Source organism: Leptodactylus fuscus, chromosome 1 (assembly GCF_031893055.1).
Source record: "Leptodactylus fuscus isolate aLepFus1 chromosome 1, aLepFus1.hap2, whole genome shotgun sequence".
NCBI classification, from domain to species: domain Eukaryota; kingdom Metazoa; phylum Chordata; class Amphibia; order Anura; family Leptodactylidae; genus Leptodactylus; species Leptodactylus fuscus.
Window position 1 is genome coordinate 195,328,571 of NC_134265.1, and position 13,785 is coordinate 195,342,355.

General features: G+C 40.8%; 1 protein-coding gene across 1 annotated transcript in view; it reads left to right on the forward strand.

The window, feature by feature from the left end:
- KCNN1 (potassium calcium-activated channel subfamily N member 1) overlaps nucleotides 1-13,785 on the forward strand; it is a 128,320-nt gene that overhangs the window by 97,875 nt on the left and 16,660 nt on the right. The window contains exons 5-7 of the mRNA XM_075281340.1: nucleotides 8,722-8,863; nucleotides 9,049-9,159; nucleotides 10,549-10,676. Coding sequence (XP_075137441.1) covers nucleotides 8,722-8,863; nucleotides 9,049-9,159; nucleotides 10,549-10,676 — 381 coding nt within the window. The remainder of the gene's footprint in view (nucleotides 1-8,721; nucleotides 8,864-9,048; nucleotides 9,160-10,548; nucleotides 10,677-13,785) is intronic.

The following is a 13,785-nucleotide window of genomic DNA, read 5'->3' on the forward strand; positions in this document are numbered from 1 at the left end:
GCACATATCTGTTGGCCATTTTATGGTGGTTTATTACATGAGACCACCGACGGCTGTGCAGACGGCTGTTCTGTCGGCCATGTTGTGAGTAGAAGAGTAGAATGGCTGAAGAAAGGCGGCGCTGGAATGGATGACAACGCTGTGCTTAGAGCACAGAGGGAACGCCCCTTTTGCTTTCTGAGCACAATGAAGAATGAAGAAAAATTCAAAACCGGCAGCAAGGACCTTCAAGATAAAGGTAAGAGATGAATAATCTTTATAAGGGCTATTCCTACATGCTTTTAGTTTAAAACTTGTTTGTTTGTTTTTTTTTATTTATTATAGAATCCCTTTAAACAATGCGAATGGAATCAGGACACACAGTAGGGATCACTGTGCTCAGAAATTCTGTTTAAATAAGCAATGGCATTAAAAAAAAAAAAAAGGAAATCTAGTGTGTACCATCAAAACATGTCTTCTGATAAATCTACCATCAGCAGCTTGGGCAACACATATCACACATCATGGGCCATGGCTTCATGCTGCTTGTCCTTCTGCTTATTGCTTATAGTATTATGATTTGCATGCCATTAATGGGATTCCATCATTAGAATTCCCTTTTTAACTAAGTACACGTAAGAATAGCCTTAAGAAAGGCTCTTCTTCTCTTACCTTTATTGTCCTGATTTGCGCCACTGTTCCTGAGAGATATCTTCTTTCTTCCATATGTAAATTAGTTTTCAGACAGCACTCGGGGCGTTCCCTGTGCTAAAACAGCACAGAGGGCTTCCCTGTACTGTCTAAACACTCTCCAGCGACGCCTCCATCTTCTTCCCCGGACCGCCTCTTTTCCCGCATCACCGTCGCGTCTCCATCCAAAAGCTCCAACTGCGCATGACCGTTGGCCATGGCTGATGGACATGCACAGTCAGCGCTTTTGGATGAAGACTCACCAGTGACGCAGGAGAAGAGGCGGTCCGGAGAAGTAGATGAGGGCGTCACTAGAGAGTCTAGTCATAATTACAATAGTAATTGGATGCTAATGTTTTTTTGGCAGTTCTACATCATTTCTCCTTCCTACTACATACATAGTATAAATATATATATATATATATATATAATACACATAAGCTTTACTATAAAAATAGCTGCTGCAAGATGATTTGCAGTGTTATTTTTTCCAAAAAATATGGATACTAGTAATACTACCTTTACACATTCATCCCATCCACAGCACATCGTTTTGTATTGAACTAAACACAAAATCATTATATGGCTGAAGCCCCATGTGGTGTAAATGCCGCAGTAAAAAACCTGCATCATTCTGGCGAATCCCATCCACACATTGCAGATAAATAACCCCAACGGAAATTCTGTGACTTCCAAAACTGTATTTTGAAATTGCAGTATGTCAATTATACCTACGGAAACACTGGCCGGTATACTTGGAGGAAAACTCTGCAGACTTTCTGTGAAAAGTGTTGTGGGAAAAACTGCAATGCATTTCCGTTGCCATTTTTCCTACATTGCTTTTTGGCTGTGGCCCACTATGTAGAGATTTAGCCTAAGGCCTCATTCACATTTACATATTTTCTGTTTCTATTTGTGGTTATTTGAGAGAACCGTGCTGCAACTGATCTGCCGTGAATTAAAAGCATGGGCTCCACATGAGAGACACAGGGTTGTTTCCTGTGTGCCACCCGTGCACGGCCATGCTTCCACAGCTCTTTTCATTAAAAGAATAGGAGCCACAGAAGCACGGACTGCAAAATAGAACAGGAATAAGACATTTTCTATATTATGCGGACCAGACTGTCATCCCACACAAGGGACCGTGAAATTCATGGTCGTGTCTACTGATGCAAAAAAGAAATACACGGATAGCACACTGACCCAGACCATGATCGTCTGCAAGGGGCCTAACCAGTGGTGAAACTAGCCTCTCTGTTGCCTGAGGCTGACGATAGAAAGACGACCCCCCCTTCCCCCTGGATTGAATGGCATAATAGACTGTGGGGAATAATAGAGGTTGCAGGGGCCACTGTGCGGCATAATAGAGGTTGCAGGGTTCATTGTGGTGCATAGTGGCCCCTGCAGCCTCTATTATGCCCCACAGTGGCCCACCTAACCTCTATTATGCCCCACAGTGGCCCCTGCAACCTCTATTATGCCCCATAGTGGCCCACCCATGAACTATTATTATACTATAGGGTCTTTTCAGACCCCATAGTATAATGACCGGAAATTCCAGGAGGTGATAAATATAAAAATCACTATTACTTACCTATCTGGGCTCTGGCGCACTCGCTGGTGCTTTCGGCCATCTGTAATGTGGGGTCTGACATCATATGGGCCAGACCGGCGTCGCAACGCAGAATGATGTTGGCCTACCTTACGTGATGTCTGGGACATTACCATAAAGGCCCAAAGCCTGCTGAAAGTAACACTGGATCCAGGAGAGGTAAGTAACAATGGTTTTTATGTTTCTGCACCTCTCCTGAGTCTCCAATTATTATACTCCGGGGTCTGAAAAGACCCCAGAGTATAATATTAGTGATAGGTGTTGGGGATCGTGGGCCTGGGCCTGCTTACAGCCGCTTCTGCTCCCCTCTTCTGTATCCTATAGAAGGGGAAGCGACGGGCAGCCATGAGCAGGAACGGACATAGGTAGGTAAATAGGCCGTTACCTGCTGGGGATACTCCAGCAGGTAGTGGCTTATTTTAAAAAAAACAAGAAAAGCTATCCTCACCTACCTACAATCCCTTGATGGAGCCGCCGCCGCCTCCTATATCCTTTACCCACGCATAAGACGTTTGCGTCTCAGTGCAGGAGGTCTGATGACATCTTAGCATTGCCGCCTGCGCCGAGACGTAGAGGTCTAAGCCAGCCCAGCACGGGTCCGCCCAGCTTTGTTTTCAATCAGCCTACCGTGAGCTGGTTTAGGGGGAAAAAAAATAGTAAAAGTGCTCACTCTGCTTCATTAGAGGTGCACCCTTGGGCCTAACAGCCATTTGAAGACCACTGCAATTTGTGATAAGACTATGGCTTGAAAAACACTGACCATATACAGAAGTGTGAAATAGACCTATGAGTGGCAGATCTATTAACAACGGTTTCTTTTTGGTTTGAAGGTAGCGTTGTAAAAAGTTTCTTGGACCATAATTAGGGCAAGTAATAATGTCACAAGATCACGTACAGATGGTAGATTTGGCATTTGCTGACTATATAGCTAATACCAATGAATCATGGAGCATTTAAATTAACAAGAACAGTTTTTTAAAAAAAGTGGCTCCTATTTTACTGCTGTTAAAGCAGATTTGATAAATGCTTTGGTAAAATTTTGTGCTTAAATTTTAGGATTTCTTTAAGTTCTTGTTAAGTGGTAAAAACGGTAATTTACAAACCTTTTTCTGAGATGTGTGTTCAATTCACAAAGGTCACAGAAAGCAGAAAAGAAGGTCAAGGGATAAAAACAAAACAAAAGTTAAAATAATTATGTGTATTAATCTAAGTTCATTAATTAAAACAAAACTTTTGATGTTTCATTCTGAGTCAAAACAGAAATCTGTTGTAGGCTAAGACCACACGTGGCATCTTGCAGTAAAAACGCGCTGTGGGAAAAAACGTACCAGAAATGTGTCGCGGTTCTTCCCGTAGCCTTTTAGACAGAAAGTGTGCAGAAGTTTCTTCTTTAAAGTTTTCTTTACATGTATAATATGTGTAATGTATGTACTGTACTTAGAAAAAATGGTTAACTTAGACATTTTTAGAATACAATAAAAACAAAAATCTACTATTCTACCATCTCATTTGCCTTGATCAGCAGACCCTGCTATTTTGTTTACCAGAATAAAAATACCCATTGTGTGCTCTCTTAAATAACAGGACTCCATATTTTGTTAGAGGAAACATGTTTGAGGTCTCAAATAGCTCAGCTTAATAGCAACTGGTCTCACATTACATGGACCCATTTTGAGGGGATGAGGGAACTTTTTGCAACCAAGAAAGTTCCCGGATGGTTACAGCATGCAGTTTAGCCTACCATCCATGTGCTTAAGCATGTCCCTTACATGCCACATGCCTGCGGCATGCATGGGAGGGGTAGGATGAAAGTACCTTAGCCCATTTTGCTCATGGCTCATGCCAAAGATGTTACTGGGAGAGTTCGGTTGTAAAAAGCATGCAGATAGCATGGGCGAGTTTAAAGGCTCAGTCCAGTGTGACAAGATTTTGTACTATAATGCATTTTTGTTATGCATTTTGTTTGTTAGTACGCATGTCAGTTTTCATCTTGTTTTTTAGTTAATTATCAAAGTGTTACGGGTAAGAAACCTGTTAGGCCTAGATCCAAAGTGTACTAATCATAATTCTCTATTGCTTATGTAGACTGGACTTCACTGATCTCATTCATTTAGGGTTGGTTCACATCTGCGTTGGTATTCTGTCCGGGGGAGTCCGCATAGAGACCCTCCCGAACGGAATACCAAACGCAATTGCAGGCGCTGTGCAGTAAAAGCACAAGGACCCCATAGACTGGCTTGCCACCAGATCTCCGCACAGAACATGTAGACAGTAGTTCACAATCTACTTTCCTGTCCGCATGATTCGTGCGGGCAACGGCGTGCAAGCACATGGACCCCATTATAGTCTATGGGGTCCATGTGCTTTTTACTGCACAGCGCTTGTAATTGCGTTTGGTATTCCGTTTGGGGGGTCCCCATGCGGACTCCCCCAGAGAGAATGCTAGCGCAGATGTGAATCAACCCTTACATAGCAGACCTTGATCTTTCCATTTATTTTGTTCATCATGATGTTTCTAGTTGTGTTTCTTTAAAATGGATCATTGTGAGGAATATATTTCAATGAGATTCCTTCTAAATGTATGAAAGATGTTAACCTTTTTATGCTAATTCTTACACTAGGTTCACACCTGTGTTCAGGTTTCTGTTTGTGGGATCTGCTTGGGGATCCTACAAACGGAAACCTAATCTTCTTAGGGCTAGTTCACACGGGGGCAATGAGGCAGATTTTGACATCAGATTTCGCCTCAAAATCTGGCACCATACACTGGTGGCCTATGGAGACTGCTAGCTTTTTTTTTTCTGCTAGCAGAAAAAAGAAGCGACATGACCTTCAGGCGGATTCCGCCTGAGGAAAGCAATCAAAGTGAATGGGAGGCGAAAAACACGACCGAAAACGCCTAGCATTTTTTTTTTTTACAATCCATTCACTTTAGGGGAGGGGAAAACCGCCTGGCGTTTTCTGAAGCAGTTTTTACCAAAAACTGCTCCAGAAAACGCTCCAAAAAATGCCTCAAGGTCAAAAAAACGCTTCCTAATTAGGAAGCGTTTTTTTTTTTTCAGGACCAAAATAAGCTAGGCGTTTTCTAAGTCCATTCACACAGAGGAAAATGGCACTTTATTTGGCGCTGAATTTTCAAGCCTCCCATTGATTTCAATGGGTTCTTGTAGCTTTTTTTTGTCTACTAGCACCCATTGAAGTCAATAGGAGGCTTTTTTTTCAGTACTGAAAACTCAGCGCTAAATAAAGCACCATTTTCCTCTGTGTGAATGGACCCTAAAAAAGCAGTTACCTGTGGAAAAATGCGGATTCAGGGACGGAAACCTTGAACATAGATCAGGCACAGGTGTGAACCTAGCCTTAGTCTTGAACATGAGTGTATTAGGCTTTCTCTGTCTCTCTTTCTCTGTATATATATATACACACACACATACGTGGAAAAAATTGTGGGTAGCCCTCATTTAATGAAAGAAAAACCCACAATGGTCACAGACATAACTTGAATCTGACAAAAGTAATAATAAATAAAAATTCTATGAAAATGAACAAATGAGGAAGACAGACATTGCTTTTCGCTTCAACAGAATTTTTATAAAAATAAAACTCATGAAACAGGCCTGGATAGAAATCATGGTACCCCTGAAAATAATGTGACCAAAGGGACATGTGAAAGGGGCTCTATCATTGGAAAAAGTCATTTTTAGCTAAGCACATACTTGCATAGCCTTTAGAAAGGATATTTCACATGTCCCTTTTGTATGTAAATTTCCTCAGTAGTTTTTGAATAAGTCTGTTTTTATTCATAAGCTAATTAGTGTATAAGAGCAGGGAGAGGAGTCATCAGCACAGCAGCCTCTCTGCTCTCATACACATAGACAATAGCAGAGAGGAACACACATTCACTTCCGGAGTGCATGGAGGAGGCTAATTAGCATATGAATAAAAACGGACTTATTCAAAAACGTTGATGTTGTCCTTGTCAGGATTTGAACCGAGGACTCCAGCGCTGCAAGGCTGAAGTGCTGACCTTAAGTCACCATGCTGCCCTACATGTTCTTGGGATTTAGATCTAGGCTTTTGCTTTGCCCACCCCCCTTTTTTCTTTTTTTTTTTTTTTTTTTATTATTTCCGAAGTTTTACTTATATGTTGTCAATAACTTACTTGTTTATGTTCTTTATTGTTGTTTACTGTTAAATTTCCTCTTTGACTTAGGCTATAATTTTCCTTTTTCTGTGGCCAAATAACTCTCTGTTTTACTTGTTCAGAATCTTGCTATCAAGATGTTCATGTGCATGTAATGTTGTGGTGAGGAGTCAATTCCACCAAGGTTGAGAGTATAAGGGAGCCTTCACATGGAGTAACGCGCCGCTCATTTTGTCCCAAATACACGTGTAAAAATACACGTGTAAAATCTAGTAAGCCATTGAGTTCAATGCTTTTGTTTTTATTTCATATAACGCGCGTAATTTTGCGCACATAAATTTACACACGCAAAACTACACGCGCAAAATTACGCGCGTTATACAAAAAAAAAAAAAAAACATTGAACTTAATGGCTTATTAGATTTTACACGTGTATTTTTACACGTGTATTTGGGACAAAATGAGCGGCACATTACTCCGTGTGAAGGCTCAGGCAAGTTACAATGAAGAATGCAGACACATTCTTTTGCAGCAAACAGCATGGTTTCTTTAAGGCCTGGTTTGAGTTTCCATTCAGGGAGTCTGCTTGGGGACACCCCCAAATGGAAAACTAGCCACATATAAAAGCGGTTACCATAGGAAACCTGCAAACCCTATAGATTATAATGGGGTCCGTGTGGTTTCTGCGCAAAGAATGCAGGTCTGCTTGCAGGTCTTTTCTCTCCTCATATTTTTCTGTGGATAGGTGAACGGAATGGCCTAAACGCAAATGTAAACCGGGCCTTAGACATATATCACATTGTCTAACAAAGTGTCCATGCATTCCTTACCAATCATGGCATCTGAGGTCAGCCTTCCTCAGGGGTGATGTGGCTGGACTTGCCCAACATGTCCATCTTCATGCAGACAAACATGGCTAAAGAAAGCTATTGCCTTCAAAATATTGTGGTTATTGGCCATAACATGTTGGCAAGGTTTTGCCTGCATGCGGCTGCTGCGGAACTGACTTAAACACACTCCCAATAAGCAGGGCACAATGTGCCATATTCCTGAATAATATATAAACAGGCAACAAGGTTGTCCACTCATATTGAAGAGGGGCATGAAAGACACATTCCCATATACAGCACATCTCATTTGTAGAGCCTTTTAATAATGGTAGACTCAAGACATTTAAGTCAGTTGTGCTAGGTCCTTTAATGACATTCTGGGCTTCTAAGATACGTTATTCAGTTTCCTGCATTGTGTTCATGAACATGCAGCTTGGTCTGGCCCATTGGCAGCTATCTAATATCTTGGCCACTTGCAGAAAATCTTCCATAGGAAAATGTTTGAGGTCCCTCTGAGATACTCTCTAAGGGCCAGTTCACACGGAGTTTACGGGCGCGCATTATGGCACGTATACACGTGTCAGGATGTGAGCGCTCAAAACAGATCCCATTCATTTCAATGGGTTGTTACAGGCATATAACGAAGCGTTACACGTCCGTAATGACCCAATGAAATGAATGGGATCTGTTTTGAGCGCTCACATCCTGACACATGTATACGTGCCAGAATGCGCGCCCGTAAACTCTGTGTGAACTGACTAAGCATATTTGAAGTCACATGCACAAGATCTGTTTTTTAGGCTCTACTTTTAAGGCTATAAAGGTGTCCATTCACAGAAGGAACTGGAATGTCTGTATATGTCTTGTTATTATTATAGGGAATCTTTCAGTATTAAACTCAGTATCCAGCTTTTGAAAATGGAATAAGAAAGGTATCTTTGGAAAGTGTAGGAATCGCCCTACAAGGTAGTCAGTAGTTTGATACTGATTTTTTCTGCTGACAGGCTTCCTTTAATAGGTATGCTTTTATAATCAATTTGTTAGCTAATAGCTATGTATTCAGCTGCATTATAGTAATTTCTATATATGGTTTAAGGGATGTTGTTACTTCTTTGGGACAGACCATTAATATTTATCATCCATACACAATTTATATACATATGTTTTGCTATGACTGATCAGTGATAAAAATTAAGAAAGATATAAAATGAATATAATTAGTTCACTTTGGTCCTAAACCTAACATTGTAAGGCGTAACGTTAAGGCATATGAGGAGTCTTTAAGCCCTACTTCTAACAGTATTTGGGTGTTTTATACCCGGCACTAATTGAGGTTGGCATTGATTATTTTATTTGCCCCAGTCTGAAAATATAGTCATAGAAAATGTTGCATGCCAAGTACTCTCAGCAATCCCCAGTTCCAGATTGCTCATTGCCTTCTGTTTTTATTCTGTTCTCCCCGTTAGGTACCATGACAAACAGGAGGTGACCAGTAACTTCCTGGGTGCCATGTGGCTCATTTCAATAACGTTCCTATCAATTGGATATGGAGACATGGTGCCCAACACTTACTGTGGAAAGGGAGTCTGTCTGCTGACAGGCATTATGGTAAGACAACAACCATGTTTAGTAATATCTCATCCTCCATTTACTATGTTTTTTTTGGTGTACCCTCACTACCTTTCTTTTCATCTGTCTTCCTCCTAAGTCATGAGTCTCTCTGAAATCTTTCTATCTGTAGTGTTTTTTTCTTATTCCATGCTCTGCAGTGAGCCTGTCCTTTCCTTCCACAGGGTGCAGGCTGCACAGCTCTGGTTGTTGCTGTTGTTGCAAGAAAGTTGGAGCTCACCAAAGCAGAGAAACACGTACACAACTTTATGATGGACACACAACTTTCAAAGCGGGTACAGAGTGGTGGGAAAAAAATGGGAGTGGGGTGGAATTTGAAGCAAATGCTATTGTAGTGCCCTACAAATCTAGTGAAGGAATGAAAAGGCATGCTATACTGAAGGAATTACTAAGAATACATTTACTTTGCATGTACTTGTGCTTGTTTCCCTCATGTTATGCCCATATGCATGTTTCCTTTCACCAGGAATTTGGAGAGAAAAAATAAATGTTCCTTAATCCAGAGTATTCATTTCTGAGTTTGTCTTACATTTTACTTTGCTGTGTTCTGGAGGTCTAGCCTCAGACTGCATGGCACCCTGAGCAAAATTCTGATTGTGCATATTCCTCTTATTCCCCCAGTGCAACACCACAATAGCGTCATTGAACTTACCTGTCCCCCATTTAACACTGGCTGGCTTCTACATGTGTACTTCAACACAGACAAAGTCAGCCTCTTCCATTTGGGTTTTCCTCTGCTTAGACAGGGTATGTGTGTAATAATGCCTACCAGATGACATTTCTGCAAACGTATGAGAGGTATTACATCAATAGCAGAAGTATACTTTATATAGCACTATAGTGCTTATATAATAGCCTCAGATATAGGGTGCATGCAGATGTAGCATGGCGAAATTTCTCTCATTGTTTCCTTTTTTGCACCCTGAAAACTCAGTAGGTTTAAAGTTCCATAAAAAATAACACAGATAAAAAAATAATCACAATTCTCTTACATCTATATAATAATATTATTCATAATCATTCATATTGTATATATGTATTACCAGCATTGGATATTTATTAGTTTACATTACACAACTACAATGGCAGCTATGATGCCCATAACTTAATGGTCATAGTGTCAACATAAAACTAGAACTGATGTCACCCATAGTGCTCTATCAAATAGGATCCAAACTGGATACAAATAAAAAATGAAACGCCTGATCTGGTCTTTACACCACTCAACAAGACGTAAGCAAGCATCTATTGAATGGCTGCTCGCAATGTGCTACAAGAGAGGTCTTCCTGCCAGATTTATACTTTAATATTTGACACAGTGAGCCATCTGTGCTTTACTGATCCCTATTCATAAAATAACCCTAACACAAATTCTTCAATGCAAGTCATCTGCTTCCACAGCTTAATAAACTAGAAAATGGCATCACTGCTAAGGAAGGTATAATATTCCGTCAAGGGCAAACTAAAGGATGTAGTTGGTTGGATAAAGTGGTTTTGAAACAATTTCTTCACTATCTTCTACCCACCACATTAATACCTGTCATACAAATCACTTTATCACTATAAGAATGTGTCTATGCTTCTTTACTTTGCTCCATTCCTCATGACTATTTCTGGATTGTTACATGCAAATTTATTTGGTTTTTTATCTATTTATTTTCCAGGTGAAAAATGCAGCTGCCAACGTGCTCAGGGAAACGTGGCTCATTTACAAACATACAAAACTTGTGAGAAAAATTGACCATGCTAAAGTACGCAAACATCAACGCAAGTTCCTGCAAGCAATTCACCTGTAAGTGAGACTAGAAGGGAAAGAAAGAAGTAAAGGTCAGTCAAGGGGAGACAAAAGGCGATCAGGGTACCAGATAGGGAAAATGGAAGATAAACTCATAGGAACAAAGGAAAAAAGAGGTATTACAACCTGGATGCTATTAACATATGGATAACTGTGCTTGTATATTTACATGCACATTAAAATTTATGACTTCTCCGGCGATTTACAATTTGCACGTGGTCAGATGCTTGTGCCAGCTTAGCTGGTTTGCATTTTGTCTGCTTCTACACAAAAATAAAGTTATGCTTTAGCACAACCTTTTTTAATACCATTAGTGAAGCATCAGACCAACATTAATATCTGCTTTATATAAAAAACCAGTGTGAACAGATTCCAGCAGTGCTGGTTATTAAATAAAATCAATGAGAAACAAATATAACCTATTCTACCGCATTACCAGTGAGGACATCACCAGGGCAGCCTGTGTATATAGGCAGCAGTCACTACTCACCAGTACCAATGTCAATATAGCTGCTCGTCTGTGGTCAGCACTGCACTTCTTCACAGTACCTCTGTGCCCAGTCTGTCTTCTTTCCTTCTGCTGCCCATATATCAACCTCTGCAGGTCAGAGGAAGCCACCCACTGGTGATGAAACATACAGACACTTCTCTTTACTGGAGATCCTCTATACTGAGATTAATTATGGAAATACAGAATATGCAATCCTATAGTGGTACAACAGGAGATAGATGACAGGTCGAAAGTACATTTGTGGTTAGGCCCAGTGTTTATGATCACAGGCCATGGCAACAAACTGCACTTTTCCAGTATCATGAGAGATGCACTACCAGTCATCAGAGCACCTAGTTTCTTATACACAAGTTTCCTAGGTCGTCCAGTTCATAGAACCCGGTGGCATTCTTGTGGCATGGAGGAGGCTTTCCCATTTAAGGTGTCCAAATTGACCAATGTACTCTCAAGCTGGTTACAATCCAAGCTATCCTCTTTTCCAACAAGCGGTTGTTCTTCCAAGGTGTCCTTAGGGACACTTAATTAGTGAGCCATTCCTGCCCCAGTTAACCTAGGCAATGTCTGGTGCAAATCACAGGACTAAGTACATTCTGCCTAGTACACTGACTGCGCTATGTCCTGCACCAGATAGTGACCTGAGTCTTCACCTAAGTGAACGCTCATCATAATACTCGACAGAACGCAAAAAAATAAACTGGGTGTCTGCACTGATCATGGGCATTAACACTTCTGATGCTTCAGTTAAACCTGACCAAGGGACCATTTTCCCAGCAGCAGATAGATTCAGCCATCTTACCGGTGATTGCCGCTCCCATAAGGAGATTCAGGGGGTCACTATCAATTGCTATGACAACCAGGAGGCTATTGAAGGCTTCCAGGCTTGTCTTCAGTACATCTATTACAGGCTGCACTAGAAGCATAGGGATTTTACAATACATTGCAATGTATTAGCATTGCAGAGTATTTTATTAGTGATCAGACTTCTGGGAGTTCAAGACTCCAAGGGGATCTAAATATAAAAGTTGGCGCTGGAGTCCTGGGTTCAAATCCTGCCAAGGACAATATCTGCAAGGAGTTTGTATGTTCTCCCCGTGTTTGCATGGATTTCCTCCCGTACTCCAAAGACATACTGATAGGGAAAAATGTTCATTGTGAGCTCTATATAGGGCTCACAATCTACATTTAGAAAAAAAAAAGTTTAAATGACTTCCCTTTCCCTAGATCAGATATAAAAATAAAGTAAAGCACGCACGCATACATTTGGTACCTGTGTCCAAAGTTGCCCCGTCTTCTAATTTATAAAAATATTTTTCCCATGTGCTGAAAGCTGTAGTGGGGAAAAAAAATCAAAACAACCAAGTCAGTTTTCTGCTTCTGCAAAATTATCCAAAGCAGCCAATTAAGGATAGGCAGTGTCAGACTGGAGTGCCTAGTGCCCACAAGCAAAATTTATTCTGGGGGCCCACAATACAGCTTAATGTAACTATTACCGGACAGTCATTCGCATATTCCTAAAATTCATCAACCAAATTTAGTAGTGTTAGTAGCTCTCTGCCTAGTTCTTGCCTTGATACTACTGGCATCCTGGGTCACTAGTCTGCTGCCTGTCTTTTCTCTTAGACTAGGGCCCTATTAGATTATTGGTGTTTGGGGCCCTCAGTGTGATTAAGAAGATAGGGTTCAGGGAAGAGTACTGGTTGGCCTGTCACTGCACCTAGATGTCATCTCAGTTGCCCAGTGTGTCTACAGTAAATCTAGCCAGTATAAAATACTGGCACATAGCTGGGTTGAAATACTGTATAATGAGTGTCTTCATGATGTATGAAGATTGCACTAAGTATTGCTAAGTTCAGCTGGGGGCACACCAGCCTCAGGCGTCCACTGAGGGATTCACCTATGGGCTAGTCTATAGAGTTACACAAGTATGTATAAAGCCTACTCACACACACTAGATTAGAGTTAGCAATACTCCCAATTTTCCACATTGTATGGGTGCTCCAATATCAATATATCTAATCCTTTGTTTCATTGGGAAAGTCAAGCCAAGGCAAGTGCTCCTGGTAATGGGAGTGTTGAGTTAGGAAGCTGTCAGAAAGCTTATTTTTGTGTATGGCCAGGTTTACTCCAAATAGATGTAGAAAATATGGTCAAAATGAGTGCAAGCTTGCTTCCCTTTTGTTTCTTTAAGGGGTCATTCACACGGTGGAAAATGAAGAGAAATTCCTCTTCATTTTCTACCCACGGCAGAATGCCAATACAGGGCATTGGCGTTTTGTCATGGATGAAAACAACAGGAGGCAGAATCTGGGTGGAATCTTCCAATAAATCAGCATCAAATTCCTATGTGTGAATGGCCCTTAAGAATAACTTAGCAAACGCTTCAAATGACTTTCACAGAAACACTACAAAATAGCAACAAGACAGAAGAAATATGAAACCAAATAGTGCACAGATTAGACAGGAAGAAATAAAAAGATGAGTTTTACAGATCGGTAAATAAAGGTTATAACCAGAGGATTTGCACAGCTTACATGCTTAATGTAAGAATATTAAGCAGTAAATGGTAAAGTGACATAATAAGAAGAACACACTGCA